This window comes from Sphaeramia orbicularis, chromosome 6, assembly GCF_902148855.1.
Source record: "Sphaeramia orbicularis chromosome 6, fSphaOr1.1, whole genome shotgun sequence".
Taxonomy (NCBI): Eukaryota; Metazoa; Chordata; class Actinopteri; order Kurtiformes; family Apogonidae; genus Sphaeramia; species Sphaeramia orbicularis.
The window spans coordinates 38,539,807-38,560,451 of record NC_043962.1 but is presented as its reverse complement, the minus strand read 5'-3'; the positions used below and the strand labels follow the sequence as shown (position 1 = coordinate 38,560,451).

Below are 20,645 nucleotides of genomic sequence, written 5' to 3'. Positions count from 1 at the left end.
TAACAGATGCACATATTTTAAGTTATTTGTGGGACTGATTCCACTGGATCCATCCTACTTGGATCTGATTGACATTTCTGGCATTTGTCCAACTGGGTAATTTTGCTAAATACCCTCCTCTCCCACACTTCCCATGGTGTTAAAATAGATCACCTCAGTAATAATTAATAGGAACCTTACCTGGCTGCCATGAGATAAAGAGGGATGTATCTCCATGGAGACAACCCCCCGGTAAGCAAACACAAACCTCCTGCTGGGTTCATCTTAGAGAATTCAAGGTGTAAGTGTGTGATAGCCAGAGGGAGCAGCATGCACAGGTCGTACCAGCCATTAAAGCCCGTCACCAACCGCTACCTGCAGCAGCGATGGGACCAGAACAACTTTGACAACCACCGCAGGAAGGTAAGAGGACGGACAGGAGTAAAGGAGCTGCAGTGGGATGTGTGTTGTGCTTTTCTTCCATGTATTTTAAGAGGAAAACACATGACTGCTGTTGGTTTGAAGGGAGAGAGTGTAGGACATGAAACACTGGTGAAACTATGGTGAGAGAAACTGTGGTGTATTCAAGGTGGTCGACTGATGAAGGACACAGAGACACTGGGTGAGAAACAAATAAAAGCTGTACAAAACAACCTAATTACATAGAAACAAAACAGCATCAGTATTATTGTTAATGTGAAATTGTGTGTCGTGCCATTCAGTAAATTAGAGTCCAATTTTCACTCTGTTAAGCTCTGGTTTGCTTCAGATCCTGAGGGAAATATCTGTGTTAGCGATGACTCACACTGATGAGAAAGAAACACTTCTACAGGATGAAACATAAAGTGCTGTGCACTTTTAATACCCCACCGAATATAGAATAAGATTGTGTTGAAAGTTGCTACCCTATAATTTAGATTAGGTTGACTTTGTGTAAAATTTATTACATGCATATTTATATTTGAAAGTACTCGGATATTATATCTACACAAGGCCATTTGACCTTGAAAAACTAGGTCAAGGTCACTTATGTTCAACAGGCTTCTGCTCCATGCCAGGATGCATCCACAGTATACATTTGGTGCAGACACGTCAATGCATTCTTCAGGTAATGCGAATATGTCGTTGAATGGACAGATAGACAGACGGACGGTCAGATGACAAAACGATTATAAAACCATGAATGTGTTTCAAATTCATCCAGTGCTTGGTTAGAGTGTCAACGTGACCGACAGAATGACTGTAGCAAACAAATGATGAAAAATGCTGTTTCAGACAAGAAAAAAATAATAGACGGACGGACAGACGGATGGACAGAAAGATAGACAGACAGACAGATACATAGATAGATAGATAGACAGATAGATAGATTCTTTAGTGTCAGTGCACATGATTATAATAAATAAAATTATTAATCAGTGTACTTGAAAGTAAATGATCAAATAGTATTTACATATGTACATTGTGGTTGTACATGCACATGGTTTTCATTCCATATCCTGTAGTAATTTCAGTAATTTCTTATTGAATAAATACTTTTTTGACTGTTTTTCTTTTTGTTGGATTACTGATACTCCTTTGTTTGTTGTGTCATTTAGGGAGTTAAATTAAGAATAGAGCTCAACTTCATACTTTAAGTACCTTTGCTCTCAGTTTAAGCCCCATCCACCCTGTGTTTACATTCAGGTGACGTCTGCTTTGCCTGTAGTGGACAACAAGGGCACGAGGACGCCCACTCATGTCCAACTCAAGCTCAAGAAGCTACAGGTTTGTGAACATTAACCCTTTCTTGCATAGTGGTCACTACAGTGGACAGCTATTCTACAGCTGTTCTCTTGTATATTCATGGATTTTGTTGTTCTTTTCGTTGTTTTTGTTTTTGTCTTTGTCTTTTTTTTTTTTTTTTTTTTTTTTTTTACACATTTCTTTATTAAAGTTTTAAGACACTACATATCTTTTCTGACATGAATTGGTAACATTGTGTAGATCTCTCCTGAGGATAAACCCCCAGAATCACAAGCCTTCTCCACAGTTTTCACACAATTTATCAGTAAATACATGTTTCTGTGTGTCAAAAATTAAGCGTGTGGTGTCCAGCTGAGTGGATATTTTTGCAACTTCATGAAAAATAGGTTCATAAGAATTTTTTTTTGTCATCATTACTTTTTTTAATGTTTTTTTTTGTTTAATTAAATTATTTTTATTTTATTTTTAATTTATTTTTCAGAAGAAAATTTTCTATCACATTGTTTTTTTCAGGCCTAAAGAGGAATAAAAACACTCAGGAAAAATTTTTGATCAAGGTTCTCATAATTCGTGCATGAAAGGGTTAAATGACAAAACATATAGTAGCATCATCACAATCATCACCCCTCAGATTTCACTGCACCCATAAAGACCCAAACAGCCACCAGCCACCAAAACCATCCACTGACCTAAACTGTCTAATACCTGTTGATCCTCTAATTCTATCAATACATGTAAATAATTGATGTAAAATACAGTTTATCATCTCTTCCTGGTCATCAGATATGACCCATTTGGACATTCAGAGGCTCCGCATTGAACATGGAAACACCATCATCTTCTACAACATTGATTCACCAGTAAAACCCATGGAGTTGGATCAATGACAGTGGATGGACACACTGGGTTTATGTTCAGTTAATGATAGATTTTGTTGAAAAAGTCCTGTTTTCTTCATTTTTCTCTGTTTCTGATATTATGATAATCAACTTTAATCAGTTTTTAATGAACATCTACATAATCAGTGAATTAAATATGGAAAAATATCTGATTTTCATTTTTAAAAATGCAAAATACAGAGGATTATATTCAATAAATGATGATAAATCACTTAAGAAAGGTTAAATAGAGAGAACATTTCACAACGTAGCGCTGGGTCTTAATGGGTTAAACCCTTGGCTCTTTCTTCCCTTTGTTGGTATGTGTTTGTTATTGTTTACCGTGTTGGTATGTGTCACTTCCATTACCATTGTTGGGATGTGATTATTGTTGAAATATATGGTATTTTAAATTGTTGCATTGGTTTGTCTATCTGGTTTTTTTGTCCGTGTGCAAGATAACTCAAAAAGTTATGGATGGATTTGGATGAAAATTTCAGTAAACGTTGATACTGGCACAAGTAACAAATGATTAAATTTTGGTGGGGGGGGTGGGGGGGGTGGGGGGGCAGGCAATGATCTGCCTTGGCGGAGGTCTGTGCTCTCCGAGTGCTTTTCTAGTTTAGATAGTAACTATGTGTAATATACATCAGCTTTTCTAATCTGTTTACTATTGGTTATTTACATTATGAGGACTCTAAACAGATGTTACTATATCATTAAGGAAGCAAAGGTAATGTGTTATGGTGTATAAATGTGAGATGGAGGTGGGATTTAATAAGTTTTCTTCTTCCCATTCCTTTCTGAGCAGTACATATTGAATTTATTTTATGATTACTAGTGCACATAGCAGTTACTATTTTGTCTTGATCACCTTTATTTATTAATGTACTTGCTCTGATATTAGTTCCATGTACACTAAAAATGTAAAATTTTTTCCTTGGCTCAAAACAAATAAATAAATGAAAACTGTAGCTGTGTTAGACTTAAAAACATCTTCAAAATATGGAAGTGGGTTGAAAAATAAAACCCTGACATTCAGCAACCAAATTCAACTCAAATGCATCCAGTGTCCTGACAGACAGAAGGTTCTGTCTGACTGTTTTTAATTCAGAGTGTTACAGAATCTCTGAAGGCTCTGGTTTGTCTACAGCTGCAGGATGAGCGTCTGTCCGTCATCGACAGAGATAACCGCCTCCTGGCCTCCAAACTGGCCAACATTGTGTGCTCAAAAGGCCTGGTGGACCATAAGAACCAGTACCATCTGAAGAGGTAGGTTCTGTTGTGTCATGTCACGTTTTGTCCTGTGATGAAGTCAGAGACTATGTTTTGAAATGTAATGGAAAGTTAAGTCAGGAAAACCTTATGGCTCCATACCGTTAGCGTAATTGGTAGTTTTTTCAGGTCATGACCAATGAAAATGAAGCAGCACGTTGTAAAAAAATCTGTAATTTAACAGAATTTTTACTGTTTATTGTATAGATTTTTCCTTCATTTTTATGTTACAGGAAAATATCAATGAAATTACAAAAATAGTCTGTGATTTTACATGTCAAATGTAAAATAACACGAAAAAAAAAAAAAAACTGTAGCTCTGAATAACTAGAAAATTTTAATTTTTTTTAAAGAATTTTTTTTAGTTTTTTCACAGAAAAATACAGTTAAAATACATTTGCAAATGTATCATAATTTCACCAATATTTCTTTTCTATGAGATTAAACTGTTAATTTAAAGTTTAATACTGTAAAAAATAACAAATTTTAATTATTTAAATTATTGACAATTAACTGTAAAAGAAGTATTTGTTCTGTAAGTTTAACAAGACTTGTTTGTTAATTAATAAATATCTTGTGTAATTATGGGAGGTTTCACAACAAAAATGTTGAATAAATGTATTTTTGTGAATGTATAACATGTATAAGCACCAATAAACTGACAAAATACAGTTTTTATCTGTGGATTGTACAACTTAGTCTTATTGAAAATTATTTATATATATATATATATATATATATATATATATATATATATATATATATATATATATATATATATATATATATATATATATATATGTAATTTGATTGTTTTAATACATGGAAATAGTCTTTATTAAACATTAAATAGTAAAAACAAAAAAAAAAAAAGCAAAATCTCATAAAAAGTTAGGGCAAAAAACTGTATTTTAATTATGGAAAATTACCGTATTTTTATGAGATGGTTATTTTCCGTTACTTAGCAGTATTTTTTCAGCATTTTCTGCCAGAATATTACCTTTTTTTTTTTTTTTTTTTTTACAGTGCAGTGTTTGGGGAGTGAAGTTACACAGATATCACAATTTGGCCAAAAACAACTTAGGCAATCATACCATGAGGCTGACAGTATGCATTTCTGTCTTATCACAACCCTAGATTCCTAAACTAGTTGGGATGCTGTGCAAACTGTAAATAAAACCATAAAGTAATGATTAAATCTTATAAACCCATTTTACACAGAATAGAACAAATATTATATCATAAGTATAAACTGTGAAAATGTACACTTTTAAGAGAAAATTATCATATTTTTTTGCTGCAGCACAACTCCAAAACATTAGCATGAGTGCAACAAAAGGCTGGAAAAGTAAATAGACACAGCTAAAATTACATTTTGCAACTTATTAGGTGAATTGACAATAGTCCGGAACATGGATGATAAAAAATAGGACCATGGCCCTGTAGCTTACCGGCCAAATGAAAAGCTTTGGGAAATGTATCCAGATGCCATTTATTATCACCCAGTTCTGTGTATTTATTATATTACAGAAATAGCCCATGTTTTGGTCATATTCCAATCAGATCTGTAAAAAGTTCAAATTCCAACTTGATATCATTGATACTTACTAATTTATTGGATCAATCCACTTCCTATCTCTTACAATGGGAAAACTTTTTAAAGTGGCACCAAATCCAGAATCTGATCCGGATCTAAATAATTTCAATACCTTGTGTTGACATCATCATACAGAAGCTGTATACCAAGTTTGAAGTCAGTCAGAACTGGAGTTTCGGAGAAGAAGATGATTGAAATGTTTTCCCCATCAGAGCCCACGTTAAATTTTCCGTAAGTTCCCAGATCCAGAAGAAGATCCTGATCAGCATGTGGACATTATGTTTTGGTCATCTCCCCATCAGGGCTGGACTGTAGAAATTTACACTTGATATCATTTATATTTACTGAGTTACTGTATCAATCCACTTCCTATCTCTTATAATGGGGAAATTTTTCAAAGTCGCACCAAATCCAGAATCAGATCCGGATCCAAATGATTTCATTAACTGTTGTTGACATCATCATAAAGAAGCTGTATACCAAGTTTGGAGTCAATTTCTCCCCAAGTGACACTAACTACTACTGTATGTTTTGGATGACATATCTTCCCTCTTTCTTTCAATCTTTATTCTTCTGGGAATGGCAGCATGATTGTAAGGCTATTGTATTCCAAAATGACTAATATCTCCCAAAATATTGGTCCTATCAACTTGTCATTTTCGCTAGTCTGTTCCTTGACCAAAAATACATATGTATGCCAAGCTGTCAGCTCTTTCCAGATTTTGTATGATGCCTGAGACACACAGACACAAACAAAGTCCACTTCCCTTTTATAATATAGATGATGGTAAATTACATGGGAAAGACAAAAAAAAATTGGAAGTTGTGACAAAATATTTGGAAACATATCAATTTTGGACTGAAAGAGTCAAACATAAATGCCCTACAAACTACATAAGCCTTATCTAGAATTTACAATAACTACACAAAACACTTATAGTTTAAATTTATATTCAGTTCATGCGGGGGCAGGATTTTCAGATGGTAGATAGATGTAAATTCATGTTCTTGTATTTGATAGAAGCAGCAGTATGAGTCTTCTTTGTATCTGTATATATGGAATAAACCAGAACATTTGTCCCACTAAAGCCTAAAGATTGAAATGGCATCTAAAAAATATATTAAGACAGAAATACATATGGAAGCACTTTTCCTTTTCTCATATCTACTTCCAGATAAACCCCTCAAGAGTCAATTAATATATCTTTTGTATTAGTGTATATTATTGCATTAGGTATAATTCTATAACATGTAATTTCTTGTGTCATGCCATGTAATGTATTATATTTTATATTTGTGTTATACATGTTACCATTTAATGCAGTTCCATATTTAGTGTAATTACTTCCAGTTTACATATAAGCAATCTATGTTTACATGTGTAGAAAAGATCACTAAAACTCTTGGATCCCTATTGTTGGTTTGTTGTCGTAGTCGCTACCATGGAGTTTTGTTGACTTTGACGCCGCTGCCTTCATCCTCTCAGGTTTTTAACATTGCGATGATGATGCCAGTGTGCCTTGTTGGACCTTTAAATAATTGATGTGACCAGCCCTGCTCTGTTATGGTGTTGAATTATTGAGCTGGGAAGGGATATGTGATGGTGGTGACAGTCTCTGGTATTTATCTGCTCCCATTTATCTTGACAGGAGTGGCAAAACTTCTCTAAATCAGCTGAGGTTTGTTTCGTATTCCGTGCCTCTCTTCTCTTCTTCCTCCAGCTATCTACGAAGACATAACAGCAATAAAATGACTCCTGACTTCTCAAATAGTCTGCTGCTCTATTCATGAAACCTGAACTAACCTATTTTTGGCTAATATCATATAGAACAAACTGCCAGATGCTGATATAAAATCGCCTTATAGCAGGGGTGTCAAACATGCGGCCTGGGGGCCAAATCCGGCCCGCCAAAGGGTTCAATCCAGCCCCTGGGATGAATTTGTGAAATGCAAAAATTACACTGAAAATATTAACAATAAAGGATGTTAAAATAATTTTAAGTCAATTAATTCTAAAGTGGATCAGAACAGTAAAATACTGTCATAATAAACGATAAATAATGAAAACTGCACATTTGTCTCTTTGTTTTAGTGTAAAAAGTGTAAAATTACACAAAAATGTTCACATTTACAGACTAGTGTTTTACAAAAAAAAAAAGTGAATATCTGAAATGTCTTAAGAGAAGTATGTGGAATTTTAATAATATTCTCCCTGTTATTTAATGTTTTGTGCATTTGTAGATCCACTGTGATCTCTAAGTTGTGATTCACATGTATAAATGATAAACTAAGGCGTAATATTGTTAACATTGCACTTATTTTACTAAAGAATTTTCAGGTCATTCATATTTGTTCATGTTATGTTCAAGTACAATTCGTAGATGTAAACATTTTAATTATGGAATTTTAAGTGTATTTTTGTGTGTATTGTAGGATATTTAAGCATATTTAAGTGTATTTTTGCATGTATTGCAGGATATTTAAGCATATTTAAGTGTATTTTTGCGTGTATTGTAGGATTTCTGAGCATAATTAAGTGTATTTTTGCATGTATTGCAGGATATTTAAGCATATTTAAGTGTGTTTTTGCATGTATTGTGGGATATTTAAGCATATTTAAGTGTATTTTTGCATGTATTGTAGGATTTTTGAGCATAATTAAGTGTATTTTTGCGTGTATTGTAGGATATCTAAGCATATTTAAGTGTATTTTTGCGTGTATTGTAGGATATTTAAGCATATTTAAGTCTATTTTTGCATGTATTGTAGGATTTTTGAGCATAATTAAGGGTATTTTTTATTTTATGGAATTTACTTTTTTCACTCAAAAGTTCTTATCCTATTGTTTATATTATTTTACTGGTCCAGCCCACTTTATGTCATATTAGGGTGGATGTGGCCCCTGAACTAAAATAAGTTTGACACCCCTGCTTTATAGGAAAAAAGGGAATGTTAGCTAACATACAGTATTAACCTTTACAAAACAGTATTAGCAGATGTTTAACAACCCATTCACCATAATCAAATGTTTTCACTGTATATTTCTGCTAACCATATATAATTTCAACATCTCTGTATCAATACATATCCTTTTGAGACCCAGTAATGCATATTTGTCCTCTGTAGGTGACAAGAGATTGACAGCTTTACTTAAAAAAACAAACAAAAATCAACTAAATGGTATTCATTGCAAAGGACATTCCATAAAAAATTAAGAAGTATCTAAAAAAAACTTGCATCATGCTGTTTCCAATCAAAACAATTATTTAAAGTAAAATTTTTTAAGTCTTTAAACTGCTCGTGGTGCTTTCTGCATTTTGAAGGAACAGAAGTGAAACAACTGCATCACTTGAAAATAACAAGTTATAACAAGTGGTGCCAGGCACAACAAACCCCGCCCCTTGCATGTATTGTAGCTTATTTTGGCATCGATCCAGCTGATGTCATCATGTCTATGCATGTGCTGACGTCAGCATATCAGTTGCCTCTATATATGTGCCAAGTCTGAAGTAAATTGAACCAAAGTAATAAGTTAATTTTGCCACTGGCTCTCTCACCTTAGTCCCCTCTGTCTTGTCTATACATGTTTGTGTGTCTCTATGTGTCTGTATGTTTTATGTGTTCATGTGTGTATTTTTGTAGATTATGTATGAGTTTTTATTTTTTTGAGTGTGTAATTAACCTTACTTTTTTTTTCTTTTATTATCATCATACTATCACTGTGTTCTATGGTATCCCATGACACGTTCTTATGTCTTGGGCCCACTGTTGGTATTCTTGTTCTGAGACTCCATCCATCCATCCATCCATCCATTATCCACCGCTTATCCGGGGCCGGGTCGCGGGGGCAACAGTCTAAGCAGGGATGCCCAGACTTCCCTCTCCCCAGACACCTCCTCCAGCTCTTCCAGGGGGACCCCGAGGCGTTCCCAGGCCAGCCCAGAGACATAGTCTCTCCAATGTGTCCTAGGTCTTCCCCAAGGTCTCCTCCCGGCGGGACATGCCCGGAACACCTCCCCAGGGAGGTGTCCAAGAGGCATCCGAAACAGATGCCCGAGCCACCTCAGCTGGCCCCTCTCGATGTGGAGGAGCAGCGGCTCTACTCTGAGCTCCTCCCTGGTATCTGAGCTCCTCACCCTATCCCTAAGGGTGCGCCCAGCCACCCTGCGGAGGAAACTCATTTCGACCGCTTGTATCCGGGATCCTGTCCTTTCGGTCCTGACCCAAAGCTCAAAAAGTTCTGAGACTCCATTCAAGTAATATTGTATCCTCTGAAATACCTCTGCTGGACTTCATTTGTTAAATGATATGAAAATGAAAATAAAAATTGGATCGCAAAACAAAAAAAAGTAAATTGAAACAAAATTTATGTTTTTATAGATATTTGAAATTTCTCCCATTATGAGTTAAAGGAAAGAAAAAAAGATTTTAAAGCTTCATAAAAAATGGGAACTTTGACCTACTTTTCCCAAAATGTAATCACATTTATTCTGGTTTACTGGCAATCTATGTACTCAATTTGGTATGAATTCAACCAGTAGTTTTGCTAATACAGACATTTGAAATTTTACCCGTTATAAGTAAATGGGAAAAAAAAAGATTTTTTAAAATTCCTAAAAAAAAATTGTAACTTTAACCTACTTTTCACAAAATGTAATCAGTTCTATCCTGGGTCACTGGAAATCTATAAACCCAATTTAGTATGAATTCAACTAATAGCTTTGCTGCTGGAGTGTTAAAAAACTAAGAAACAAACAAATCGAACCAAAAACAATACCCCTTGCCTCCCCTAATTACCCTTGGAGGGGTAATTAGGTTTTGCTTATGTGCTAAACTACTAAATCTATAGGAACTAGGATGCAAAGTCAGTTACAGTAGATGTGTGTTTTTAAATGTCAGCTTCACTGTCAATACTGTGGATTATAATTTTGTTAGTCATGTTACATATTAGGAATTTAATTAATTGAAAATTAAGAATCTTTATTTGTCAGTATGGTTCACATATGCAGACATGCACATGCACCAATACTGAACTGAATATTGAATGACAGTAAAGAACCTTGAATCTAGAACGTGTCAGACTCCTGGATTTTATACATTCACCATCTACCCTGAACAACTGTCTTTCAAGGAAAAAAAAAAAAATCTGTCTTTTCATGACAACTTGATACATCTGAGAGGTTCCAAGTATCTGTGATTTGCAGAGATATAGTCTGGTTTACTGGAGGTTCTCTGCTAGAATAAGGGTGAATATTTCCATCACACAGTGGCAGGACCATCATTATCCTTCTTTTCATCTGTGCATGATTGCTTTGAATGTCCCCCTTGCTACTTGAAAGACCAACAACGTCAGTGCTGCAACCCTGAAAATGACAAGTATTGACAAAGGCACATGCCATTCTAGTACCATAATATGCTTCTTCAACCGCATATGTTCACCAACAAACAATTTCTCTCCCATTGTTATTGAACTCAGCACTGCCCAACAACTGGTCAAATAACTTTTATTCCTATTCCTGAATGACAGCGGAGGATGGTAGACGCATCAACAGCACTGGCACAATGTTAACAAAGTGTGGAGATCGGTCTGGCTCTGCAGGACTAACAGAAATGTACAACAGTAACATTTTATTCTAGCTACTGAGTAGCATTTAGAGCCATGTTTTGCTGCAGGGGCTGAAATCATGGGGAAAAATACAAGAAAGTGCCTCCCTCTGCTGCAGCTTCTTCTTGATCCAAATCAAAAGACTAACTATAAATATAGATGAACCTGACTCTGTCATGGTGGTGGGGAACAGATCATACTTCTGTGTTAGACCAGTAGAGTCACATCTGACTAAATGTGACAACGAATGGAGAGTACAGATGTGGATCATGAATTTAACCCATAAAGAACCAGTGTTCATTCCCAAATGAATTTTTCTCCCTATTTAACTTTTATCAAGTGATTTATCACCATTTATATTAATATTATCCTCTGTATTTTGCATTTTCACTGTAAATCATATATTATCCTGTATCTAATTTCCTAGACTTTATTTAGATGCTCACAAAAATTCAGTCTAAATTCAAGGTTAAGGTCAAGGTTTATTCATATACAGTCTACTCTCGTTAAACCGCCCGCCGTTATACCGCCATTTCGCTCACCGCCGACCAAAACCATTGCACAAAAATCCCCAATGCATTCTTCCATTAGCTACCGCCATTTCCGCCTATCGCCATCCGCCAGCCCAGTTCCATGCACAAACAACACTTATACCATTGATTTCCCGACCGTTATACCGCCAGCGTGATTGCCATGGAGTACACATAAATTTTAACAATGCACTGAAACAAACGCGCCAGACGCTGATCGCGACAAGCTACGAGTAGGTCTACGGAACGGCCACCGTTCATTTATCGCAGAACACTCAGTAGGTCAGGATGTCGGGAAGAGGACGTGGGATTAAGCCAAAGCCTCAAGATGATGGGATGTCATTTCCCGACACGGTATAATAATGCTTAAAATGTTTCCCCACTTTAAATGATCCCTTCCAACATAACAGAATCAAGATTTATTTAGAAACGCAATTAGAACGGGTTAACGGAGGCAGCATAGACATCATATAGTAAAGACATGCACATTATGGACGCAACCCGTTGTAACGCCATTTTCGCTACACCGCCAATTTGGCCGTGAACGGAAGTTGGCGGTATAACGAGAGTAGACTGTAGTAAGTAAGTAAGTAAGTAAGTAAGTAAGTAAGTAAGTAAGTAAGTAAGTTAAGCTTTATTTATATAGCACTTTTTAAAACAACATGTCACAAAGTGCTTCACATAAAGGAAAGATAGATCAAATCAAATCAAATCAAATTTTAAGCCACTTTACAGAAACCCAACAGAATCCTCCAGGAGCAAACACTTAATGACTGGTGACAGTGCCGAAGAAAAACTTCCCTTTAACAGCAGAAACCTCGAGCAGACCCAGACTCCTGAAGGATGGCTGTCTGCTTTGACCAGTTGGGGTTAAAGCGAGAAAGTAAAGGAGGAGAAAAGAGAGAGTGATAGAGATAGAGAGAGACTGGTGGAGAGGGGGGAGGTAGGGGGAGACACATGCACAGATAACTGAACTAGAACATGTATAGAACAGTATAATAAACACTATCGTAACTATATGGATAAGTGAGTGGTGATGACGAAGGTGGAGAGAGGCAGGACCACAGCAGCAGGTCCAGAGATGATCTTAGGAAAACCTGTTATGATCCTGGGAAAACCTGTGAGGCGATAAAGCACAGAGACCCCAAGGAAGAAGTCAAGTCAGTAACATGAATTCACTGGGGCGTAAACAGAAGAGATTTAATAAAATGCTTGTTTATAAAAGTGAGTTTTTAAGAGTTGCTTGAAGGCGTCTATAAAATCTGATGATCTGATGTAATGGGGGAGACTATTCCAAAGGGTTGGGGCCAGAATTTCAAAAGCACAGTCACCTTTTGTTGAGAAGTTGGAGCAGGGGATGGATAGGAGGTTTAAGGTTAAGCACATTATATTTATATAGCACATTTAAAAACTGACATTACTACCCCAAAGTGCTGTACATAATCATGAAACAGAATATAAGTCAAATGCAATAAATGGAATAAAACCATACTGACACATAGTTCATGCATTAAAAATATTAAAACAATAAATATAAACACTAAATACAGTCATTTAAAACTCTACGATAAGTAAAATGTCCAGATCAGCTCATATTAAAATCCAGTGCAAAAAAGTGAGTTTTAAGCAGCGATTTGAAACTGTCAACAGAGGTAGCAGCTCTAATGTTCAGGGGGAGAGAATTCCAAAGTTTAGGGCCAGCAACCGAAAAAGCCCTTTCCCCTCCGGTCTGCAGTCTAGATAATCCAGGAACAACTGGTCAGCAGACCAAAGTGCCCTGACTGGAGTGTGCAAAGTTAGCAATTCAGGTAATTCATTGATTATTACATCAAAACAGAGAAAAGTGAAATGACTTTTTCAGCAAACATATGAATAACTGAATGTAAAACCAGTGTCTCCTTACACTGTCAATGATCCAACCCCATGGGTTTTACTGGTGAATCAATGTTGTAGAAGATGACGATGTTTCCATGGTAACTACAAAGCCTCTGAACATCCAAATGGGTCATATGTGATGACCATGAAAAGTTGACAAACTGCATTTTACACCTGTTGTTTACATTTATTGATATGATTAGTGGATCAACAGGTATTAAACAGTTTAGATCAGTAGATGGTTTTGGTTGGTGATGGATGTTTGGGTCTGCTCCTTACCTGTATGAAAACACCTGTGATTGGCCAAAGTTTATTGTTTATTGTTTATACGGATCCCCATTAGTTTCCATCATGGTGTTTGCTACTCTTCCTGGGGTCCGTTAAAATACAAATACAGTTACAAAATACATACATAAATAAAAACAAGTTTACAATTCATTGTTATCATCAGCAAGCTGAAAATTTCATCTCAATACATAAACCTTAAAACGTTTAAGTGTTTATCTTTACAACAACTTGGATTGCGAGAGTCAAAAGAATCATTTGCATTACTGCATTTCCTTGAGTAGTTCCTGTTTGAGGGTTTTTTTGAATGAATGTTAGCTTTTAGTGTGTTTGATGTGTGAAGGTAATTTATTCCATAGACTGGAGGCCCTGTAAAAGACTGAATATTTTTATTAATTTGTTGTTGGTTTGGGAAGGTCCAGGTGAACCCATGGTAACCTGTCTGGTGCCGTGATTATGTTGTAAACCTCTGTGCCTTATTCTGTCGGTAAGAGAGTCAGGTTTCAGGTATTTATCATGGAGAAGATCACAGCAAGATTACAGCTGAAAACAGACTTGTTTGTCAAAAGATGGACATTATTAATACAAGCAATACCACAACTCTAGTCACTTCCCCACTTTGTTTTGCTTTTCTTTTTTTGTTTTCTGTCCCCCCCCCCCCTTTTTTTTTCTCTCTTTTTAAGCTTTTTATGTGTACAGCAGTTGAAGAACTGACTATGAGAGCTATGTTATTGAAGTATAAGCTACTGACTGTTACTCACAAAGACATAGTCCATAAAAAAATTAAAAAAAAATAAAAAACATGAATTTGAGATAAAGTGAAGCAAATAAAACTGTACATGTTATACATCTCCTAAATGTTTGTTGGATGTGTGTCTATATGTGTATGTCAAATAAAAAATCAGTTAAAAAAAAAAAGAAAAAAGCAAAAAAACAAGAAAGTCAGGGTTCTTGTTCACAATAGCACTCCTCATAAGGAGGTTAAATTTAATAGTCTCATCATGGGCTCTATTTTCTATGGCATGAAAACAGGAGGAGACAGAGTTGGGAGAATTCCTATTTCCTCTCAAGTTCATTATGGAATTTTACCTCAATAACTCTCCCAAAAATGTCAGTCACTGCAGTTTTGACCTAAAAACAGTAATATTTAGTTTCTTATCTGTAGTTCTGCCACCACCACCTCCATAGTTCTTTTGGCTGTTGTATGTTCCACTGTATTCACTGTCTACTTTCATCTAAAATACTTGGCAGGGAGTGCAGAGTTATCACAGATTTTTCTTGGACTGTAGTGCCTCAGACTGAAATGTAAAACAGTGCAGAAAAACAAAAACTGTCATAAAATCAAAGCTATCTTTCTGGCTGTTTGATTTGTTTTTGATTTTGTTTTTGGCTGTAATGTGTGTTTCACACTTCCTGCCACACATTGTACTTCCACCTGGACTTAAATGCACTATAAATAAAGTCTCATTTGCCTGATTGCACACAATATTCTTTTTAGCACATTGTATAACTATTTTGGCCATCTATTGCAGTATTAGTTTCCATCCTTGTCTATTTGAGTGGTGTTTTCAATCCTTAACAGCGAAGAAATGGAGACTACTTATATATGTGAATTCAATGCTACATTTTGCTTAAACAAAAACTTCTTCTTTCGGTTTTCTTCTGCTGTTTGTCTTCCTCAGTTTGAACTCTGACAAACGGAAGGAAGAGCTTTTACTGGTTGGGCGTCAGAATCAGGCCATCTACCAGCGAATCATGTCCAGACAATCTGAATATCGTCACCAGCTCTGGTTGGATGACTGGGAGAGGGCGGCACGGCGAAGGGATGATATTTCCAGATATCCACCTAGAGTTAACAGTAATCAGGTGAGTCCAGAAAAGGAAAGAAATGACACCAAGTGGGTCAAAGTGAACGCATTTGCACATTACTTGTAGTTAACGTGTATTTTGGGCTTTTTTCTTCCATCACTGTGCATGAAATTGATGCAAAATTTTCAGCAGAAGCCCTTCAAGTGTTGAATGAATCCATCTCTCAGTCATTTTCTTCATTACATGTATTACAGAGAGCAACAGAAAGCTGGGACAACCACTTATAAAAATGTGATTTAACTCAGATAACAGATGCTTAATGGACTGAATGAATGATGAAGTACTTTCACGTAAAAGGCCTTTAACTAACAAATGGTAAAGATAGATAGATAGATAGATAGATAGATAGATAGATAGATAGATAGATAGATAGATAGATAGATAGATAGATGTGCAAAGAAAAAGACAGGTAGAAAAAAACACAAACAAGTGAGAAATTAAATTTAAAAGAAAATGAGAAATTTGGTATTTATATATATATCTATATAAATAGAGAATTAGAATAAATAAAAAATAATAACATCAATTCAATACATAGCAAGTGTCTAATAGAGTGAAAACTGTGCTTAGTGAGGCAAATGGATTTATGGATGGATGACAGAAAACAAGTTAGTTCCCTTCAGAGGAAAGAAGAACTGTCGTTATTTCTTTTAATTGTCAACATGATAATAAGAGCTTTGGGTGCAAGGTGTTGATAGATACTTTATATAATGACTATTTTAATGGGTTAATCTGTTTTTATCTGTTAAAGATCCAAAGTGTATGATTTGGGGGGAATTTAGGAGGCTCTACTTTTAGAAATCAAATATTCATAATTATTTTTTCATTAATGTATAATGTTTCTACAATTAGTCTATAATTTTTTCGTGAAATTATCAGCCTCAGAGGTTAAAAATGTGCTGAATCTTACATAATGTAATAAGATGAATGTATAGATAGATAGATAGATAGATAGATAGATAGATAGATAGATAGATAGATAGATAGATAGATAGATAGATAGATAGATAGATAGATAGATAGATAGATAGATAGATAGATAGATAGATAGATAGATAGATAGATAGATAGATAGATGGACTTTATTTATCCCAAACTGGCAAATTACAGTGTAGCAGTAGCATGACATGTTCAATAGTGATATAATACCACAGCAAACATGAGTAAAGACAAATATAACACAAGTCCAAACACAATACACTGTACACTATACATTAGAAGTATAAAAAGATCTGGGTAGAATCTGGATAATAACTGTAATGTGCTGAAAAATAACTGTAAGGTGCAAAAAGAAGTTGAAATATTCCAACCGGGAATGTGCAAAACTGTAAGGCACCAAGGAGAAAAGCAATGAGGAAACAGCATTAAAATATCAGAATCCATGTTTTAAATTCACAGAAAATAATGTAAAAACTGAAATCGTGATAACTAGACCTATAAATGAGACCAACAGAATATAACTGCACTCCAAAAAAAACAAACAAAACTAAATCTGCTCTGTGATGTCGTGGCCTGTGGTTCACCTGGTAACGAAAAGATGAAGAAGGAAAAAATGCATGCAACAAATAATGCAGGAGCTGAAATAGCAAACAACTATCCTATAGATAGATAGATAGATAGATAGATAGATAGATAGATAGATAGATAGATAGATAGATAGATAGATAGATAGATAGATAGATAGATAGATAGATAGATAGATAGATAGATAATGGATGGGACAGTGCTGTTATGACAGTAGTCTGTAAAATAGACATGCTCAGTGCTGTTTGTTTCTGCAGAGGTCTCACAGAAAAGTGAAGTTTGCTACTGTGGAGACGAGTGAACAGTCTGAGACCAACAGCAACAAGACTGACAAGAACAAGAGCAGCAGAGAAACCTGAAACATACAGGGTTCAGGGGATTGTGGCTCCGAAAAACAAAGTTGACTAATAAAACCTCTGTTAAACCTTCATCGTGTTGAGCTTTTGATTGATGATTTTTCATTTAAGGCTTTCTATTTTCCAAACCTCTACTGGAAGTTGCTAATTTTATGCACACACACACACACACACACACACACACACACACACACACACACACACACACACACACACACACTTCTATATGAGATCTAAGTGAACTGGACAGAAACAATATTTGCAGTGCATGCACAATAATGTCTCATTCTGCACAGTTTGTTTATCAAGATCCCCATTAAGTTTTATTTAGCTCTTCTTCCTAACAGCTCATTATAGTCACACACAAACCACATCACAACAACATAACACAGTAAAACAGAAGTGTCAAACACGCGGCCCGGGGGCCAAAACTGGCCCGCCAAAGGGTCCAATCCAGCCCCTGGGATGAATTTATGAAATGTAAAAATTACACTGAAGGTATTATCAGTCAAGGATGTTCAATCTAAAGTGGGTCACACCAGTAAAATACTATCATAATAACCTATAAATAATGAAAAAAAAGCTATTTTTTTCTTTTTGTTTTAATGTCAGAAAAGTTAAATTACACAAAAACATTTACATTTATAGACTGTCCTTTCATAAAAAATATGAACAACTTGAAATGTCTTAAGAGAAGTATGTAGTATTTTAACAACATTCTGCCTGTTATCAAATGTTTTGTGTATTTGTAGATCCACTGTGATGTGTAAGTTGTGATGCACATGTATAAATGATAAACTGAGGTGTAATATTGTTATTTTTCTTAAGAATTGTCAGGTTGTTTATAATTGTTCATGTTACGTTCAAGTACGGTACGTAGATGTAAACATTTTAATTACAGAATTTTACTTTTTTCACTCAAAAACATAAAAAAAACTTTGGAGTTGATATTATTTCTAAGTTCTTATCCTATTATTTACATTATTTTACATTATTTTACTGGTCCGGCCCACTTATTTTCATATTAGGCTGTATGTGGCCCCTGAGCTATAGACACACAGACACTGGAATCCATGGAAACGCCTGCAGTCTTCTTTTCCCCACTAGGTGGCAGTGATGACACGCCTGTGCTCTGCTGAGTCTATTCTGGTGATTATAGTTGAGACAGGGTTAGGCAGAAGGAGGGAGAAGATTAATGATGACTCCAACTAGGAGCAGAAAAGTATTGGAGTGGATGCTGTGCTTATAAATGAGCAGGGCCTCATCCCTCTGCTCATTTGGTTTCTATAATCAGAGTCTCATTAAACACATGGTCCAAGAAATGTGCAGAGATGCCCAGACTGATACGAAGAAAACATAACAACAGGAGCTCATCATTCCTATTTCACATTATGTACTGAGACATTTAACATTTATAATGAACATTAAGTCTGTATTTACCTCAACAATGCACAGTTTACAGCCACATTCTGGTGCATTTTTGATTAAAATAAAAAACAAAGAGGACCATGGTTAAAGAGTGTACAAAATTAGTTTTCAAAATGGGCAAATGACAATATGCAGACAAGTGACAACACACTTATGGTTGAATGTTTTCATACACTTTCCACGGACATGATTATTATTGAAGTACTTGTCCTTCAGTGATTGTCGGTGTGTGGTTGTCTGCGTACATCTGTAGCTGCCTAAATGACACTTTTGAAAGGCACAAATCTGAATTTAATTAAGATTTTCTCAAATTAAGATTATACAAACAGTTCATGTTTTTCTTGAGCTAAAAGTCTCTAAGTGGGCTCAACTGACGATAAGGTTTTCTGATGTGGAGATGGTTGGAGATATGACTCCTACTGGCAGAAGCTCTTCACAGGACTTTTACAGCTCCAGGAATACCTGTTTCATAGACATTAATGTATGATTTAGATTTTTTTTCTATATTTTTTTTACTGTTTTCACACTGTTTTCTCATACTGAGTCCTATCTTGTTGACAGTTTCTATTAATAACATTGCATCCTCTACAACAGGAGTGTCAAACTCATTTTAGTTCAGGGGCCATATTTAGCCCAATTTGATCTCAAGTGGGCCAGACCAGTAAAATAATGACTTAATGACCTATAAATAATAACAAATCCAAGTTTTTCTTTTTGTTTTTGTACAAAAAACCCCAATCAAATTATGAAAATATTTACATTTTACAAAAAGATGTGAATAACCTGAAAAAAAAGAAATTTCACTTCAAAAATTAATGCAATTTTAACAATATTATGCCTCTACTTATTATTTATACAAGCACATTACACACAGTGTTACATAAACATTTGGTAACAGGCAGAATATTGTTAACATTTTGGAGTTTGGAACTAAAATTTGAACAATTTCCACAATATTCCATCTCTTATTATTAACACAACTACAGATCACAGTGGATCCATAAATGCACAAAACATTTAGTAACAGGCAGAATATTGTTAAAATTGCACATTTCAGGTTGTTCATCTTTGTTTTTATTTATGTATTTATTTGCATTTTATTGTGAAAGAATAGTTTTGTAAATGTTAATATTTTCACAGTGTAATGTTATTTTTTTCACTTAAATTTTTTCCACATAATTTTTCACAAAGAAAATTTGTTGTTGTCATTATTTATGGTTTATTGTGTTGTTATTTTTACTGTAGATCACATTGGTCTGTATGTGGAACCTGAACCAAAAGGATTTGGACAACCTTGACTGTTCAGGTTCATTTTTGCACTTTCATCCTGTGGGCCGAAATGGAACCTTTGGCGGGTCAGATTTGGCCCCCGGGCCGCATGTTTGATACCTATGCGCTATAATAATGGTGCAATATTATTAAGGATTATCATAAGTAAAGTGTATTAAAGTCCCTGTGCTTGACTCACAATGTAATGAAAATTTCGACTCACTCCAATTTCATTTCATTTCATTTATTAAGATCCCCATTAGCAACTTGAACATCAGTTGCTATTCTTCCTGGGGTCTCCTCTACATTACATTACAATTTTAATTATTTATATTAATCTTACACCATTCACGCCCATATACACACACACACACACACACACACACACACACACACACACACACAAAGGAGACATATAATACTGAGGCC

General features: G+C 35.2%; 1 protein-coding gene across 1 annotated transcript; it reads left to right on the top strand.

Moving 5' to 3' along the window:
* Nucleotides 1-309: 309 nt before the first annotated feature.
* Nucleotides 310-17,522, top strand: si:ch211-284k5.2 (uncharacterized). Its single transcript, XM_030135609.1, has 6 exons — nt 310-402; nt 1,666-1,746; nt 3,757-3,860; nt 10,345-10,359; nt 15,453-15,636; nt 17,421-17,522. Exons 1-6 carry the CDS (start codon nt 310-312, stop codon nt 17,520-17,522), a joined length of 579 nt encoding a protein of 192 aa, XP_029991469.1.
* Nucleotides 17,523-20,645: the final 3,123 nt, after the last annotated feature.